Raw genomic sequence first — 18,160 nt, 5'->3', positions numbered from 1 at the left:
CAATCCATCCATTTATCCAACCATCCACCCATTCACAAACCAAGCCAACCATCCATTTATCCATCCATCTACAAACCAATCCATCCATCTATCCATCCATCTATCCATCCATCTATCCATCCATCTATCCATCCATCCATCCATCCATCCATCCATCCATCCATCCATCCATCCATCCATCCACCCATCCATACATACATCCACAAACAAATCCATCCATGCATCCATCCATCCATCCATCCATCCATCCATCCATCCATCCATCCATCCATCCATCCATCCATCTACAAAGCAATCCATCCATTTATCCAACCGTCCACCCATTCACAAACCAAGCCAGCCATCCATCAACCCATCCATCTATCTGCACATCCAACCATCCTCCAGTTCATCCAACGGTAAATCATCTAACAAATTAATTCCTCCATCCATTCAAAAGGCATGAAAACAGTGGACACAAGGCAAAAATATACCATGGATCCCACCAGTCCATTAAAGGGAGTTATGTACACATGCATTTATGCGTTCACAAGACTTTCATCTTTCGCATTCATTTAAAGTAGCTAAGCAAAGTAATGATGTGTTTTCAGATGGTGGAGGAAACTAGGGAACCTAGAGGGCAAACTTGAACATTGTAAGAATGAAGAAACTAACAGTTTATTTATTTATGTGAGAGTGTGATGCACATGTGAAATTACCCTGGAGGGCCTGTTTGTACTTGTGCTTTGTATGTGGAAATGTGTTTGTGGATCCACACAACAAATTGTCATTTTTTACAATACAAATGACTCATTTCAATAGAAAAACTGATGAATGATGAAACTGATGACTGATGGATAGAAATACGAATGCATTTCTAAATATAATTATTTGTTTGGATTCCAGGGCATCATTAAACTATCATAAGAAAAAAAAAGGTAACAATTCAAACAAGACACATAAGTGAGCCATGAAAACAGACAGATTCAGACTCCAAGAGTACAGCTCAAGAACATTTGTTGATTTCTGATATCTGTACTATACTAAATCATGTTTTAACAGTTTTATTATCTGCTATTTTATTGACAAGTGAGGAATAAATACATATACACAACTGTGTATGCACAGCAAATTCTGCCCTTTGTAATCAATTCTGTGAGCGAGTATAAATGCTTTTGCATGACCATAGAATATACTCTAGCACAAAGTTAACCGAACTCTTATCTGGGAGTTGATTTTGCAGGTCTTTTCAGGAGTTAAAACTAACCTCCTACAGAGTTAATATTTGACTAAAATATAGAGAACATTGAACTCCTGACTAAAGTTCAGGGGTTCCACTAGTAATTTTGGGCCCTATGAAATAAAATAAGACTGGGCCCCCTACCACACCCTTTTCGCCTCAAACATACAAGTCTCTGGGTGCCCCAAAAGTGCGTGGGCCCTTAGCATCGTCCTAACTCCCCCACCCCCCATCCCCTCAATGGCACCGCTGCTAGAGTTTATTTGAAAAATAACCACTTCGTAGTCTTAAAATATCTAAAACACTAAAATGGTTTCAGGTGAAAATAATTTTATATATAAAATGTGAACAGAAATGTTAGGAGTGGAGTAACTGCCATATCACATGTAACTGCCATACAACGTACACACGGTTATCCTTATCTAACAATCTCATCCAATACTATAAAGAAACAAAGTGAAATTAATGCAGCAAAAAGAGAGAAAAGAAATAAAAGACAACAAAGACAAAGAGCGAGGAAAAAGGAAGCTGTGGAAAATAAACTAAAAGAAATGGGGAAATGTTATTTGACATAAAGAAATTGAATATATCTGATTAAAAAACTGTAAAGAAAAGACGAAGGAGGAACCTGATTCAACACACAGAGGAACAGACACTGTACCTAGACAGTTGGATCAAGACCCATCATCTTGCTGAAAGAAGATTATAGAATTGTTATAAGTTGTCTTTTCCATTTTTTTTTATAATGATAACTTTCCTTTAGCATTTATATGAATTTTCTTTTTCATTTTTATAATGACAAGTTTCATTTACCTTTATATGAGTGTATGTAACCATTATGTGATTAAGAAATTATATAATTTTCATTGGTATGTTTTAGATATTAAGACAAAGAGTAACAGTGAAAGCTTAAAAAGGAAATCACAAGGCTTTGTGTCAGCAACTTTGTGTCAGCAGAATAAGAACACACAATAGGCCGTGCAGCCTAGGAGACAGCTCAGGATGTTTTACTGTCATACTGAGTGACTTTAAATTTTTATTTTATTTTACTTTATTATATTATGACTTTAATTATACAACGGACCAATTGAGGATTAAGGGCCTTGCCCAGGGGCCCAGGAGACTGAGTTTGTTGGACCTGTGTTTCGAACTCACAGCCTTCTGATTAGTAGTCCAACAACTTATCCACTGAGCTACGACTTCCAAAAAGTTCAGTATTTTCTGAAAATCCCTCACAGCATAAACAATTGTTTAATAAAATAATAAAGGCACGTTTACCATCCTCACTGTGAAGTCCAGGGTAATGCAACTGGGCACAGGGAAGATGTAGACCAAACAACACCAGTGGGAGATGAATCAGGCTTCCAGTTCTGGAACACCAACATATTACACCGCTTTAGACCCCGATTTACACTCCTTAAACACCAGCTGTAGTCTAAGTTAGAAAAGACTTACTAAAGTTTATGTCTAACTCCAGAATATTAATCTCCAGATATTTGCCGTGTGGCATAACACCAATGATCACTTAGATAGAATAAATTATTTGTTTAATTCTTCCCTAATTTATCATTATTTCTATGAGAATTTAGGGGCTGAAGGTGGACAAGTAGGTTACTGAGTGGACAAGTAGTGTAGGTTAACACTTGTAGTGTTAGTAACCTTTATGTACTTAGCATTTATGGGCACTTTAGTTGCATTTGTTGACAGAATAACAACAGGATTAGAAGCATATTGCAATATGGAGATCCTGAACTAGTTTCAGTCTGGACTGTTTATACAGTATGTTATTCACAAAAAAACTTTTTTATAGTAACAAGCTTGTTATAAAACGTTGGAATTTCTCAGTCCTGAATGAATTTCTATTTTTTTTACATGACGAAAAACGTCACTAACAACAAGTCGGTCCTGTTTGCATCAAATCAATGAGACAAGTGAAGCGGCGTTCCTTGGACTGTACCACCTCTGAGTCCCCCCTCTATTAGTCCTTTAACTGAGTGGCGGACTGTACTAACCGGAGTAGAAAAAAGGGGGGAAGCTGTTCTTATAAGGCTGCAGCTGCGACCATAGGGGAGTCGGTGGAAGTTTCAGAGCCGGACAGAAAGCTTACTGTACATACGGTTATGGCTTGAGTTCTCGCGTTAAACTTTCCCGTTAAGTTCTCACGTTAAACAATAAGGCGGCGAGAAGAAGCGCGAGATTTGCTGCTTTTTTTTAATTTTGTTTTACGTGGCGCATCATTTCCGATTGGAGGCTGCGCTGTGATACAGGGAGCAACATCAGCACCAGCACTTCGCTAGTCAGTGTGTGTGTGTGTGTGTGTGTGCGTGTGTGTGTGTGCGTGTGTGTGTGTATGTGTGTGTGTGTGTGTGTGTGTATGTGTGTGTGCGCGCGTGTGTGTGTGAGAAAGAGGTATAGAGTGAAAGAGAGAGCGCGCTCACTCGCACACGCAGGACTGTTGGAGTGTGTTGGATGATGGAGAGGAGGAACGGGATGATGGAGAGGAGGAACGGGATGATGCGCTCGGGGTGCATCCGGCTTCTCTGGATCTTCAGCATCAGCATCAGTGCTCACGCTGCTGCTCCATCCACCCGTAAGTGCCACTGAGGCTGCATGTCCTGTGTGTGTGTGTGTGTGTGTGTGTGTGTGTGTGTGTGTGTGTGTGTGTGTGTGTGTGTGCTTTTTGGGACGGACCCAAAGTGCCAGTTCATGAAATCCTGGGACGTACTGCATACTTTTTTTTTTTAAAGCTTGTCTTATATTCTGCCTTTGTTTTGCTTAAACAGTTCAGTTTGAATCTCAGCTCGGCTCATTGTATCGTGTATCAACACACATCATTGAACCCACATTTACAAACTGGACCGTTCAGAAACACTTATTGCTTTGGGTGGTTTTAGAGTACAATGGTGGAAAATCAGGTGTTTAAACAACCAGTGTTTAGCTCCTTCGTGATATGCACATTTTCTAAGTGATGGTTTTGCAATAGAGGACACAGAAGGAGCCCCTGGTGTTAAACAGTAGTGCAGTAGTGCGATGCTGACTCGTGCAAAACTCATATGTCTAATTCACTAAAAATGAAGGTTGAGTAATTCATCCTGATTATTCTGCTATGACCATTTTGTTGCTTTGTTCATTTTGTTGAAAATCTCTTTTATCAGATGAGAGGAATTTCTTGTCTTGTCGTCAGCAGTAGGCAGCAAGAACATCAACATCTGTGCACATGTACTTACTTATTCCTAGTCTGATTTGAGCACAGTTCAGTAAAGCGTACGAGTGGAAAGCTCTCTGTCAGTCGGGTGTTTTTCTTCCACAAGAAGTCCTCTTTCTGAAACAATCAGATGAAGTCATTTACTTATGGGGAGTAAATTGGGTAGTCGCTCATCTTATCAAAACTAATCTCTCACACAGACAGAGTGTAATCACACCATTAGTCTTAGTTCGGGCACACACCTCACACCACACACCGCACACTACACATCTCATACCACACACACCACACCACACACTACACACCACACACTACACACCTCAAACCACACACAACACACCACACACTACACACCTCATACCACACACAACACACCACACACTACACACCTCACACCACACACCTCACACCACACACCTCACACCTCACACCACACACTACACACCACACACTACACACCTCAAACCACACACAACACACCACACACTACACCTCTCATACCACACACAACACACCACACACTACACACCTCACACCACACACCTCACACTACACATCTCACACCACACACAACACACTACACACCTCACACCACACACTACACACCTCATACCACACACAACACACCACACACAACACACCACACACTACACACCTCACACAACACACCACACACCTCACACCACACACAACACACCACACACTACACACCTCACACCACACACTACACAACACACACTACACACCACACACTACACACCTCACACCACACACAACACACCACACACTACACAACACACACTACACACCACACACTACACACCTCACACCACACACTACACACCTCACACCACACACTACACACCTCACACCACACACTACACACCTCACACCACACACTACACACCTCACACCACACACAACACACCACACACTACACACCACACACTACACACCTCACACCACACACAACACACCACACAATACACAGCACACACTACACACCAAACACTACACACCACACACTACACAATACACACCACACAATACACACCACACAATACACACCTCACACCAGACTAGGCACATGAAAGCGGTTACACTGCATTTTCATGAGATAGACAAGCCACTTGGAAGGGATGAAAGAGGACACAGCATGCTGTAACAGAAAAATAATCAACAACTGTGCTGGTGAAGGAAAATGACTGTTATTTCCCTTTAATAGTACAAACATTTTTCATTTCATTTTCAAATTAACACACTTTCAAAGAACACACTTTTTATCCGCTTATAGCTACATGTAATGATTTAGAACAGCCATGAGACATGTTAGTTCCTGTTACTGCTTATTTTACAGCAGCTATAAACATTTATGTGACCATTAGCCAGGAAATGGAAAACTGAAGATATTTCATTGTGAAGCACTGACACCTTCCAAACATGTTAAATAAACTTTTTCTTACAAAACTTTCCCAAATGAACCAATTATATACAGTATAGATTTATAGATTTCAAGATTAATAGATTTTACAGATTTTAGATGTATAGATTTAAGATGTATTATTATCCTTGGAATATGTATATATATACGCTATCGACGTACCTCGCTCTGATAATGTACCATCCGTCTTACACTGGTTCATTTGCATCCTATGTAATATTTACGATTATATGCATTGAGCTGCTCTGCTTCTTCAGCTCACTACATACACTAAGTACAATAATGTATATTTACATATATATTATATACATATTACTTATATTTATTTATATAAATACTAATAATAGATACTAACTGCATTTCATTGGCTCTGTAATTGTGCTCTGTAATTTGGTAATTTGTTAAATCTATCTATCTATCTATCTATCTATCTATCTATCTATCTATCTATCTATCTATCTATCTATCTATCTATCTATCTATCTATCTATCTATCTATCTATCTATCTATCTATTACAAGGTTTGGAAAGGAGTCAGACATAAAGTTGTGTTTTTGTGTAATATAACATACTGACTTTTAACCTAATAGGGATAAAAACAAACAAACAAACAAACAAACAAACAAACAAACAAACAAACAAATAAAGTCTGACATTGTAGTACAAAACCACACAGTTTATAATAAGCAATAATATAAAATGAGAGTTTTAACATGCGAATGTAAGAACAGTTAAGAAACAAATACGAATTTCCGACAAAAAAAAGGAGGACAATTCAATCACTTCTGAGCAGAAGGAGGATTTTGGCTCGTCACATAATCTGTTGTTTATTCAAAATAACTTCAGAGTGCTGTGATGAACAAGCTGGAACGTCATCATTTAGAGTGATTTTGTCCTTGATTTTACTCTTCTGTATGTTTTGATGCTCAAGGAATGAATCGAAAAAATAAAAAAGGGAAAGGCATTGCTTTTATCCGGGCTGAGTTATAAGCCAAGAATATTTACAAACACGTCCGGATTTTATTCATTATGATTTTTTAAAAATTCTTTATCTGCATGTCGTTGAGAAAATCGCCCTAGATTGTGACGATCGTTAGGATCGGCACAGCACTGTTGCGGTATCTCTGGGTTAATCTATCAGTGTAGTTTCTCATGCTTCACCCAGGTGGGTTTCCTCTGGGTTCCCTGGTTTCCTCCAGGCTCCCAAAAAACATGCCAGACGGTGCACTGTCTGCTGTAAATTGCCTCCTATGGGCTCAGCATTTTTCAGCCACATAGCCGAAGATAAAGCTGTGTGAAAGTGAAAACTTCCTTAGAATGATGATTATTAGGCAAAACCAAGAACCTTTGTCATGAACAATAGTACATTTACACATGATAGGCAGGAGTGAACTGGCAAATGGGAACAAACATGAGGCAAATACAGTATATAAGAACATACTGTAGAATGAGACACAGAGGGTGTGATATGTTGCTGGACACAATGGATAAACAGTTACTGATGACGAATGAAACAAACACTGTATGGAGTAAAAGATCTTATAGGTGGTGATACTTCAGTGTTTAAGACACTAGATTTCTGATTGGAAAGATGTGAGTTCAAATCCCAGAATCACCGACTGGGACGACCGGACCCTAGAACAAACCTGCAACTGCTCTGTAAACATCATTTATTGCTAATGTTAATATAATAATACATTATTACTACAAATACAATCGAATCAACACATGAGCTTACAAAATAATTCTGAATAGCCAGCAGCACAAAAAAACAACAACAACAACCTTTCAGTGAATCAGTGCAGTAAGAAGGACACATAACTGAGCTCCTAATTTCAGGTGGAAAATCGAATGTACGCACGGCTGCTCTGATGGAATAGAGATGATAAGGACCTTAAATTATGCCTTTAAAATTTCAGAGCTCAGTATAAATACACTGAAATTTAGAAGCCTGTAGCAGTGAAAGTAAGTAAAATAAAGTAATATATTGTTGTTTTTTTTAAAAAAAAATCTATTTTATAGAGTGGAGTAAAAGACGAAGCCTTTATTTTAATTTCTTTTTTTTGTTTTGTTTTATATGCATATCCCAGATTGGAGTCAGAGCTCAGGGTCAGTCATGATATGGGATGCACTTATTTCCAGGGATTTCAGAACAGCGCAAGAGATATTGCGTCATCGGGTAGGCGTGGCCTATTTGATAATCGAACCCTAACCCTAACCGTAGTTTTTGGTTGTTTATTTGTTTTCAAAAATAGCTTAACTGTAAGATAATAAAGCATAATAATAAGATAATAATGCTTTTTTTTTTTTTTTTGAAAAAGGCCGTTTTTCCAAGACCTCCAGAAACACTATGACCGTATTGTTTCCTGTGCTGGCTGATGATGACATTATCTCTCCTATAACAATAAGTTTGAAATAGGAAGTGGAATTTTTCACTGACTGGAGTGATAGACTATGTGACAGTGTGGTTATACTGACTGTTGTATAACACTGTAGGTGCAACAGGTGAAGCAACAGGTGCAACAGGTGAAGCAACAGGTGCAACAGGTGAAGCAACAGGTGCAACAAGTGTGCAGTTATCAAAAAAAAAATGAAGCGGAGAGCGTGGTTTCAAATCCGTGAACATTTAAATTCACGGATTTATGAATAAATAAATAAATAAATAAATAAATAAATAAATAAATAAATAAATAAAATTTAGCTGCAATAAATAAATAAATCGATAATATTTAGCTGAAACAGATAAATATTAAAACTACTTATTCAGCATAGATTGATTAAGGCCTTAATGCAGAATTGATGATGGCTGTGTATCAAGTGTTTGTCTGTTTACACCATCACCATTATTTAGCTAAGTAGGCACAGTTTTCCCCCTTGTCCCCACACACATTAAAGTGTGCTCAATGACCCGTTTTTTTGTGTCCCCTGCGCTGTTGTCCACTGGTATTTTTATAGCAGTGCTTCGAGGGAGTTTTTTGGTTGGGTTTGGGAGTCTTAGGGGACTGCAGCAGTGTCAGATTCAGATATGGCCTAAAAGGAAAGCGAGCACACTGAGGACATGTCTGAACATCTCACACTGCTTCAGTTTACTCACCCAGTTGCCTACATTTAACAAGGGCATTGAAGAAAACATCTGATCATTCAGTATTCTGCTTTAATTCGATGCAGATGCAGACTGAGGAGTCATTTGTCGTTTGGTTAGAATGGTTTATTTCTGTCAGATGGACACAAGGCTACACAGGTGGGTGGTGAGAAAAGCAACAAAAGCTTAAAAAGCACCAGTTCATACAAACTGAACACAACCTAATTGGCATCATATTGTGCAATCTGTCTCAGGTTTGGTTTGTGAAAGATATTGTTGAATATTCTCACAGTCTCTGATTAATTCTTGCAGACCTGGCCCAGAACATCTCGTGGTGTCTGCATGAACAGTGACTTTAGCCCAGGGCAAGAAACTGATCATTTTCCTGGAGGATTTTCCAAAATATATCTTAAAATAAGATAAGAAATAAAAGTGTACTTATTGTAGCATTAAGCACAGCTTTGGTGATGTATAACTGTGCAATCATAGCACAATTATTTATTTTTTTGTCTGGGTTGTGAAAATGAGCAACTACATTTCTGTCTTCTTTGAACAAACAGCAATAAATTATGCACTTGTGTGTATGAAGGTACACACACTCACTCACACGCACACACTCACACACTCACACACACGCAAACACAACCCCCTGCATAGACACGACCCACATTTGACTTCACTTATGTGACTTATATTATTTTTACATATTAAGCTACAATCCGTTCATCTCAATTCTTATACTGTATATTTATAATATATAAAATCCAGGTCACACAGCGTGGTAGTGTGACATAAATAGATTCAGAAACCAGATGCCAATCAAAACTTCAATCAAAATCACTGTCAGCAAAGTAATTTAAATAAATAAATTAATAATAATAATAATAAAAGTAATAATAATAATACGCATTCTATCATCTAAGTCTGAAGACTTTGTACATATACAGATTTGCTCATCAAATTAGCTCTTTAAAGCTCATTAAGTCATAAAATATGCTGTTCAAATCAATGTTAATCATGTGAATATGGAAATAACGTTACAGTTTTCTATTGTTCCGTTGTATATTGTAAAAAGGTCCGTTGTATATTGTATAAAGGTCCGTTGTATATTGGTCTGTTGTATATTGTATAAAGGTCTGTTGTATATTGTATAAAGGTGCATTAGATAAGATTATTTATTTATTTGTTTGTTTGTTTCTTTGTTTGTTTGTTTGTTTGTTTGTTTAGGGTTGAAAATATCGCCTGATTTTCCAAAAAGTTCACGAAGCACCGAACTCAGAATCTTTGGCCCATATGGTGTCTATAAAATGATTGACAGGAGGTGCATCCAAACACAAACAGAACCAGAAGTCAGTTTTCCAAAACAATTTTTTTCACCACCGTGTTTTACAAGTTCTTTTCTCGTATATCTCTACAATCAAGGAACAAAACGAACAACAGAAAAATTATAAAAACTATTTCACCTGTACATATTTCTCAGAGCCATATTATCCAGCAATGAAGTATAATGAAGTAAATGAACTATACAGGATACATGTTAATCTAATATTTTTGATTAGTGACACATTTTCCCCACAAATATTGATTAAATATTAAGTCCATGAGACTTTTTTCAGTCAAAACATTCAGGCATCTATCCAAACGGAAGTGTCTGGTAGGAATCGGTGTGTAGTAAATTGGTTTATACAATGAGTAGTGGAAAAAAATACAGTTTCCTCTTTGTCCGGTTTAAGATGGATAACAGCAGTTCATGATTTTTTTTCTCTCAAATTGTTGGGTGAATGCAAGGATGTTTATGGAAAATCCATTATAAAACCCGAGGTTAATGCATTGCATCAGTAAAGGGTTAGGAGAGCAAATTTTGTCAGTGCTTTCGGATTCAGACAGCGAGCCGCAGTGCCTTGCTTAAGTAATCACCCTGCTTGATCACATTTTGTAGTGTTCTAAATGGAAGAGTGGTGAGAAGAAAGCCATTAGGCATTTGGAGACTGGATAAACATGCAGAAAGGTTTTCTGGTTTGATGAGACCCAAATTGAACATTGGTCTTACAAAGTGCTCTGTCTATTTTTTTTTAAAGACATCTCTAAACCATAAGGGGCACGGTGGCTTAGTGTTTAGCATGTTTGCCTCACACCTCCAGGGTTGGGGGTTCGATTCCCGCCTCCGCCTTGTGTGTGTGGAGTTTGCATGTTCTCCCCGTGCCTCGGGGGTTTCCTCCGGGTACTCCGGTTTCCTCCCCCAGTCCAAAGACATGCATAGTAGGTGTGTTGGCATCTCTGGAAAATTGTCCGTAGTGTGTGTGTGTGAGTGAATGAGAGTGTGTGTGTGCCCTGCGATGGGTTGGCACTCCGTCCAGGGTGTATCCTGCCTCGATGCCCAAAGACACCTGAGATAGGCACAGGCTCCCCTGTGACCTGAGTAGTTCGGATAAGCGGTAGAAAATGAATGAATGAATGAATGAATGAGCTCTAAACCATCCCCACAGTGAAGCAAGGTGTATTGATTTTATTCATCAGCTGGAATTTGGAACCTGGTGAAGGTTGAGAGGTAAAAGCCTAATTGATATAGCCAAGGGCAATTCTTGAAAAGAACGTGTTCCTGTATTCAAGAGATGTGAAAGAAAGCTTCATTCGAGTGGTTCATATACACTAACAAACCCAGACCTTAATATGATTGTGAATCTGTGCGAATCAAGAATTTAGACCTTGCTATTGACCAATGTTCTATCATCCAGTTTGATAGAGACTGAGCAATTATCCCTACATACAGTAGTAAAGATATATTCCAGAAGACTTACAGGAAAATTTCTTGATATTTACAGAAGGCTTAATTGCCCCTCTTCCACCGGAAAGAACCGGGTGCTAGTTCAGAGCTAGCGCTGGTGCTGGTTCAAAGTTGGTTCCACTGGCGAACCTTCTAAGAACCTGTTTGCCTTTCCACCGGCTAGAGAGCCATCACAGCGCCGAGTGTGACGTCACTGTATACGTGTCACGTGTCCCAGCAACGTTAGCGCAGCAGCGGCAAACACAAACACATCAACAATAGCGGATGTTGCTTTACTGTTAATGCTCATGGCTTTGCGAACATAAATTGGCATCCAAACGCGGCGAATAAAACGTGTACGTGCAGCTCCGTGTAATTGCTATAAATGAAGGTTGTAATCGATAAAGTACATAACGTTATTTTATCATTAACACTGAAAAAAAGCCTTAGCATGTAGCTACCTACTATCATGTGTGCTGATAATGTATCATATTGCGGTAAAGTAAAAGTGTATTAAACATTAGTATACTTAAGGTACATTATCAAATGCGCTAACAGTAGCCCCGCCCACAGCCCCTGACACAAGCGGTTATTAAGTCTAGACCAGCAACGTTTTGGTGCTACTTAAGAACCACTTTTCCTGGTTCAGAGCCGGTGCTTTGGCTGTTGAAAAAGAAAGAACTGGTTCTAAATTAGGCTCTGGCTCCAAACCAGCACTCAAACAGCCTCGGTGGAAAAGGGCAAATGATACCATTAGCTCAGAAGGTACGATGTTGGTCTGCTGATCAGATGTGAAGTCATATCTCAAACTGCCATTGCTGGGCCCTTGAGCAGGGCTCTTGTGCAAGCCCCTTAACCCTTAATTGTATGAATGAGATCAATTTAAGTTGCTCTGAATAATGTCAACTGGCAAGTGACATAAATATCAAATGTAAATCTCTGTTAATTTAACTCCATGTTGTAAGACTACTTTTTATTGCCCTGCTCTTTATAATGTATACATTATTATATAAGTCATTATTTTCACGAAACAGCTGTCTTACAATTTAAATTTTAGCTACTGTATATTTTTTGTTTTAGGATCTGCATGTCTGCCTTTGTTGTAGATTTGTTTTAAAAAAAAAAAGTAGATGTCTTATAGCTGAGCGAATAATGTTAATGCATCTGGTGGATTCTGGGTAGAAGATAATTGTACTCAATAGAGATACATGTTTCTGGTTGATTCTTTTTTTTTTCTGGAAACAAATGCAAATTCCTCATTAAAACTCAGAAGGCTTGCAGAGATTTTTGAAAACATCCTATTTTATTTCCGACACACGCAAGCACATGTAGCTCATTAAAAACAACTGTTGCTTTACTAAAATCGTTAAGAACTGTTGACAAGTTTGCACTTTCCTGCTCTTGCAGGAACCATGCAGCAGATCTCTTTCGATTAAGGGCTGGGCTTTGCACTTTGGCATAAGCATCGGTCTGCTCTTTTGTCTTGAGGTAATTAGTGAAATGCAGACCTGCTTGGCAATGCTGGATACATGTACTGTTTGTCCTTATTTCAGTGTGAATCATTACAATTGATTTAAATATAATGAAGCCCCAGAAAATGCTAGTTGTTTGCCCGAATGGATCTAAGCTGGATCATAGTGTATTGAACTTCTGAATTCTCTTCAACCATATTTGACTTTTTGTCTTCTGTGTATTTCTGGGGGCTGTGTTTGCACGGTGGCTTAGTGGTTAGCACGTTTGCCTCACACCTCCAGGGTTGGGGGTTCGATTCCCGCCTCCACCTTGTGTGTGTGGAGTTTGCATGTTCTCCCCGTGACTCGGGGGTTTCCTCCGGGTACTCCGGTTTCCTCCCCCGGTCCAAAGACATGTATGGTAGGTTGATTGGCATCTCTGGAAAATTGTCCGTAGTGTGTGTGTGAATGAGAGTGTGTGTGCCCTGTGATGGGTTGGCACTCCGTCCAGGGTGTATCCTGCCTCGATGCCCAAAGACACCTGAGATAGGCACAGGCTCCCCGTGACCTGAGAAGTTTGGATAAGCGGTAGAAAATGAATGAATGGATGAATGAATGTATTTTGAACGTTGATAATTTGCTTGATAACCACCTTGTGGTTGGCAAAACCCCATCAGACATTCCTGTGAATTCTCGGCACTCATTTGAAAATGATGTGGTCAAAAGAGGTCTCTATAGATGTTTGCATATATAGATGACTGCAGCTGAAGTTATATTATTTTAATATGTAAAAAACCCAATGCATATTTTTGGAAATTTAGCCTATATTTTGACCTAAATGCTTTGCTGTGTCGAACCGTGAACAGGGAGAAGCTGAAAGAACAACAACAGCCTATATTTGCCGTGTTTTAACAAAATTCACATCTACCAAAAGCAACCAATGGATGCCTGTGATAAAACAAAAAATAAATTGCAAAAATGCCTTTAAAAAGTCATATCATTAATTAATTTCTAGTGTTATACTTATGTATTTAATAGGGATCTCAATGGCTTTGATTTTTTGGCTTCATTTGTCCATCCATAGTTCCGTTTTCTGTGCCACTTACTGTATCCTATGCAATGTAGTGAGGAACTTAGAACTTATCCCAGTGGACTCAGGGCACAAGGTGGGGGGAAACCCCGGACCGGGTCACAGGCCATACACAAGGCACAACCACACACAGACTCACACACTACGTTCATAAAATTTAAAGATGCCAATCAGCCAATAATGCATGTCTTTGGACTGGCGAGGAAACCAGAGTACCCAGAGGAAAGCCCGGATGCACATGGAGAACATGCAGACTTACTTCCCACAAGGCAAATATGGGAATCAAACCCACAAACCTGGAGGTGTGAGTCGAGCATGCAAAACGTCAAGCTACTATTCCCCCTTCCAGGTAGTTATATGTATTGGGTTTCCATCAAAACAAGCCCCACCCCACTTGTGGTACAACTTTTGGTAATAAATCCTCACCATGCATGCTTAACTCAACTCCTCAATATAACCTCATACTGTATCATACTGAAAATCTCCAAATTACTGACCTCACTTTTGATTCGCTTTTCTCCTGTTTTCTCTCTCCATAAATTCAGAGCAGCATAAATATTTTTTGCGTGTCAAGCACAGATTTGCCCTCCAACCTGCTTTGCTAATAATTGCACTCACCACCTTGAGATGTTAAATCACCACTCAACCCTGATGGAAACTGGAACTAGCTGGTTGAAGCTCAGAACAGAACTTTCTTATGTGTAATGCAGGAAGGGTGATTTGAGGGATGGTGTGAGTGGGCATCATCTGGCATGGCTAATAGCTTCATGCACTCTGTGGAGAATTATTAGCTTTGAGCTTTCGTGTTGTGAATTCTGCATTAAATGTCGCTTTCAAAGTGTGCTAGTCCACTTGTCTGAGGAATGCTATTATACTTTATATCCAGTCCATTTGGATCTTGCAGAAACACCTTTCGGGCAATATTTTATATCTTTTTTTTTCTGTTTTCTTTAGTATCTGTTGTTAGTCCTTCTACTTTCAAGGCTAAGTATGTCGGACTAATAGAAATGATATTATTTTAAGTCCGTCCATCCAGAATTGTGCGGCAGTTTACATCCACATTTTGGAATAAACCTTTGCTCCAGCTATCACAACAGCAAGCAAACAGTTCCAGCTACAGCAGGTGATTTCAGCGCTTCTTTCTTCACAAAGAATTACACTTGCACACTAACACCATTTCACATTGCTTTGCAATTAAAGATTAACAGGTTGGAGGCAATTGGCATTCAAGCTTTGCAACCTGGTATCACCAATCTTACGAGGAGCTTCAGAATAACAGCAAGCTGGCCCTGATGAATATGTATCCTATTCGCACGTCTACAAAGTTTTATTACCGATTGCTGCTTCATGAGAAAATGTTGCTAATTTGCTTCAAATTAGCAAAAAGGTGAGAAGAGCTTTTCAAATGATTTAGCCTTGGTTTACATCAGGGGCAGTTCTAGACCTTTTTTAGGGTGGCTCCAGCCCCCTTGTCTGTGATCTCAGCCACCCGAAAACTAAAAGTGTCATTTTTACTTTCATAATTAAACAATAAAAATTACGTTAAAATGCAGGACATGTCGTCGATGGGAAAGAAAATGATTTATTAGTTTGATCCAAGAGCGATTTGTTTTACTTTGCTTTTACCCGCGTGCGTTGTAGTCTTTCAAATGTGCGTCTTCAGCTGTCTGCTTTATTTGAACGGAGAAGCTCAGGCACGCGCGGTGTGCAAACACAGTCAGAGCTGGAGGCGTTTATCTATAACGTTAATCGACGGAAAACCTCAAAGACAGCAACCAAAAGCAGTGAAATTTCACTATTCTTATTACTAAATAAAAATAATATTTATTGATTTTGTCTTTGTCTTGTGAATATTTTTTTTATTAATGACTGCATTCATTGGATACACTGTAGAGAATGCACACATACATAAACTGATTTGATTGAAGACTGGCATCATTACATCATGCATAAAATTTTGGTGTCCACTTTTGCCATTTTAAATAATACCATAACTTTTGGCTTACTATGTAGTCATATAATATATAATATAAAACTCTTGTTGTTTTAAATTCTCGCTGAGGGATAAAACCCCCTAAAGATGAAATCCTAGAACCGCCCCTGGTCTACATAGTAATCAGGAAGGAAGACCAGCTAACTGGGTCTTGGATATTATTTTCAGTTTCAGGGACAAGCTAGATAAGAAGGGATTGCTATAGATGGATGGAAGGGTCATGTAGATAGCGAGGATCTGGTAGTTAAGAAGTACAATAAGGTGAAATTTCCTTGAGATTTGTAATCAAATATGAGTTGTTGGGTTTTTTTTGAGTAATTTTGGGTTCCTTTCAAGGTTTCTTCGACTTGTCAATTGAAGATTTTCAGTTGCATTTGCATTAAAGGAATTGCATTGATATCATTGCAGACAGAACAGAGCTGTGGTTGTAGATAAAAAGATCATTTTTTTAATGGTACTTTTTTTTAGAATGTGATTTTACAGTGAAGAGCCAAAGCACAGCTGCCTTCTTGAGGCCAGGGTCTTCTCCATCTTTGTGGTTTGTGTGCCATTTGTTCAAGCCAGTGTCAATGGTTAGTTGGAACATGTTGGTGCAAGTGGGGCATTATCTGCTAGTTTGAAACTGACCTGAATTGCTTTTCAGGGCAAGTGTTGAACTGGTGCTCTAATTTTTAGACTTTAGAACTCACTTTCTGCTGTTGTTGTTGGTCCCAAAACTTTTTACTACTATTTGACTTTATAGTTCCAGAAGGTGAACTAAATAACAAAGGATGGGTTTGTTTTCAAGTTCCTTTTGGGTTCCTCTCCAGGTTTCTATGTCTTCACCTGGTTTTTTCATCACTGAGCTAAATCTATCCCATAATGCTGCAGTGGGGATATGTCTAAATAAAATGTAATTGAGTTCAAAATGTATTGCATTAAAGGGAAAAAAAACAGTGCTCCTTCAAAGCTAAATAAGACACTTAATAAAGCAGACATCATAAATATATCACTCTGCAAACAGTTATAATAGCGAATAGCAGGATTGAACCTCACTGTGAAAAAGTGACTTAAAAAGTTCTCTTTTTATTTTTTGTGTGCGTCTCATTCAGCTCCCTAGTTAAGTGGTCAGGGGAACTAATCAGGGGGCTGTTTTAAGGGCTCTCTCTCTCTCTCTCTCTCTCTCTCTCTCTCTCTCTCTCTCTCTCTCTCGGCCCAATGGTTAGAGAGTCTGAATCGTAATCCTGAGGTTGTGGGTTCGAGTCTCAGGCCGGCCACGCCTGAGGTGCCCTTATGCAAGGCACCGAACCCCCCAACTGCTCCCCGGGCGCTGCAGCATAAATGGCTGCCCACTGCTCCGGGTGTGTGTTCATGGTGTGTGTGTCTTCACTGCTGTGTGTGTGCAATTTGGATGGGTCAAATGCAGAGAACGAATTCTGAGTATGGGTCACCGTACTTAGCCGTATGTCACGTCACTTATACTCTCTCTCTCTCTCTCTCTCTCTCTCTCTCTCTCTCTCAGTAGCAAAATCTATCGAGCGCACTGGAATGTTTACTCCCTAAAAATACCAAAAAGGGAGGAAGTGAGAAAAAAAACATGAAAAAAACATTTCTTTACTAGAAATGATCATATTTTCTGAAGTCTCTCATCTTAGAAAAAATGGAAAACGTTTGTCAAAAAAAAAAGTATCCTGTTAACCTTATGTTGTAGCTCTCAAATGATTCATGATTTAAGAAAAACCCACTAGCTAGCCTGTGATCCTGCTTGCATTATTGGGACAGAAATGTGTGTGATTATGATAAATTTACATGAGATATAAAACTTTTTTTTTTACAAATAAGGACTGATGAGGAAATTAGAATGTCACCAGAAATTGTGTCATCAGTGTCCCACTGTGTAGTAAGTCAGAGCTTTTACCAGTGGTACGACTTATGT

General features: G+C 38.9%; 1 protein-coding gene across 1 annotated transcript in view; it reads left to right on the top strand.

Annotated features, from left to right (window-relative positions):
* Positions 1-3,282: 3,282 nt before the first annotated feature.
* Positions 3,283-18,160, top strand: part of LOC113662392 (contactin-associated protein-like 2) — a 115,436-nt gene continuing 100,558 nt past the window's right edge. Inside the window, exon 1 of the mRNA XM_047808920.1 lies at positions 3,283-3,809. Within this exon, the coding sequence (XP_047664876.1) occupies positions 3,689-3,809 (121 nt within the window). The 5' untranslated portion in view covers positions 3,283-3,688. The remainder of the gene's footprint in view (positions 3,810-18,160) is intronic.

This window comes from Tachysurus fulvidraco, chromosome 25 (assembly GCF_022655615.1).
Source record: "Tachysurus fulvidraco isolate hzauxx_2018 chromosome 25, HZAU_PFXX_2.0, whole genome shotgun sequence".
NCBI lineage: Eukaryota > Metazoa > Chordata > Actinopteri > Siluriformes > Bagridae > Tachysurus > Tachysurus fulvidraco.
The sequence above is the reverse complement of the archived record's forward strand: the minus strand, read 5'-3'. Positions and strand labels throughout refer to the sequence as shown.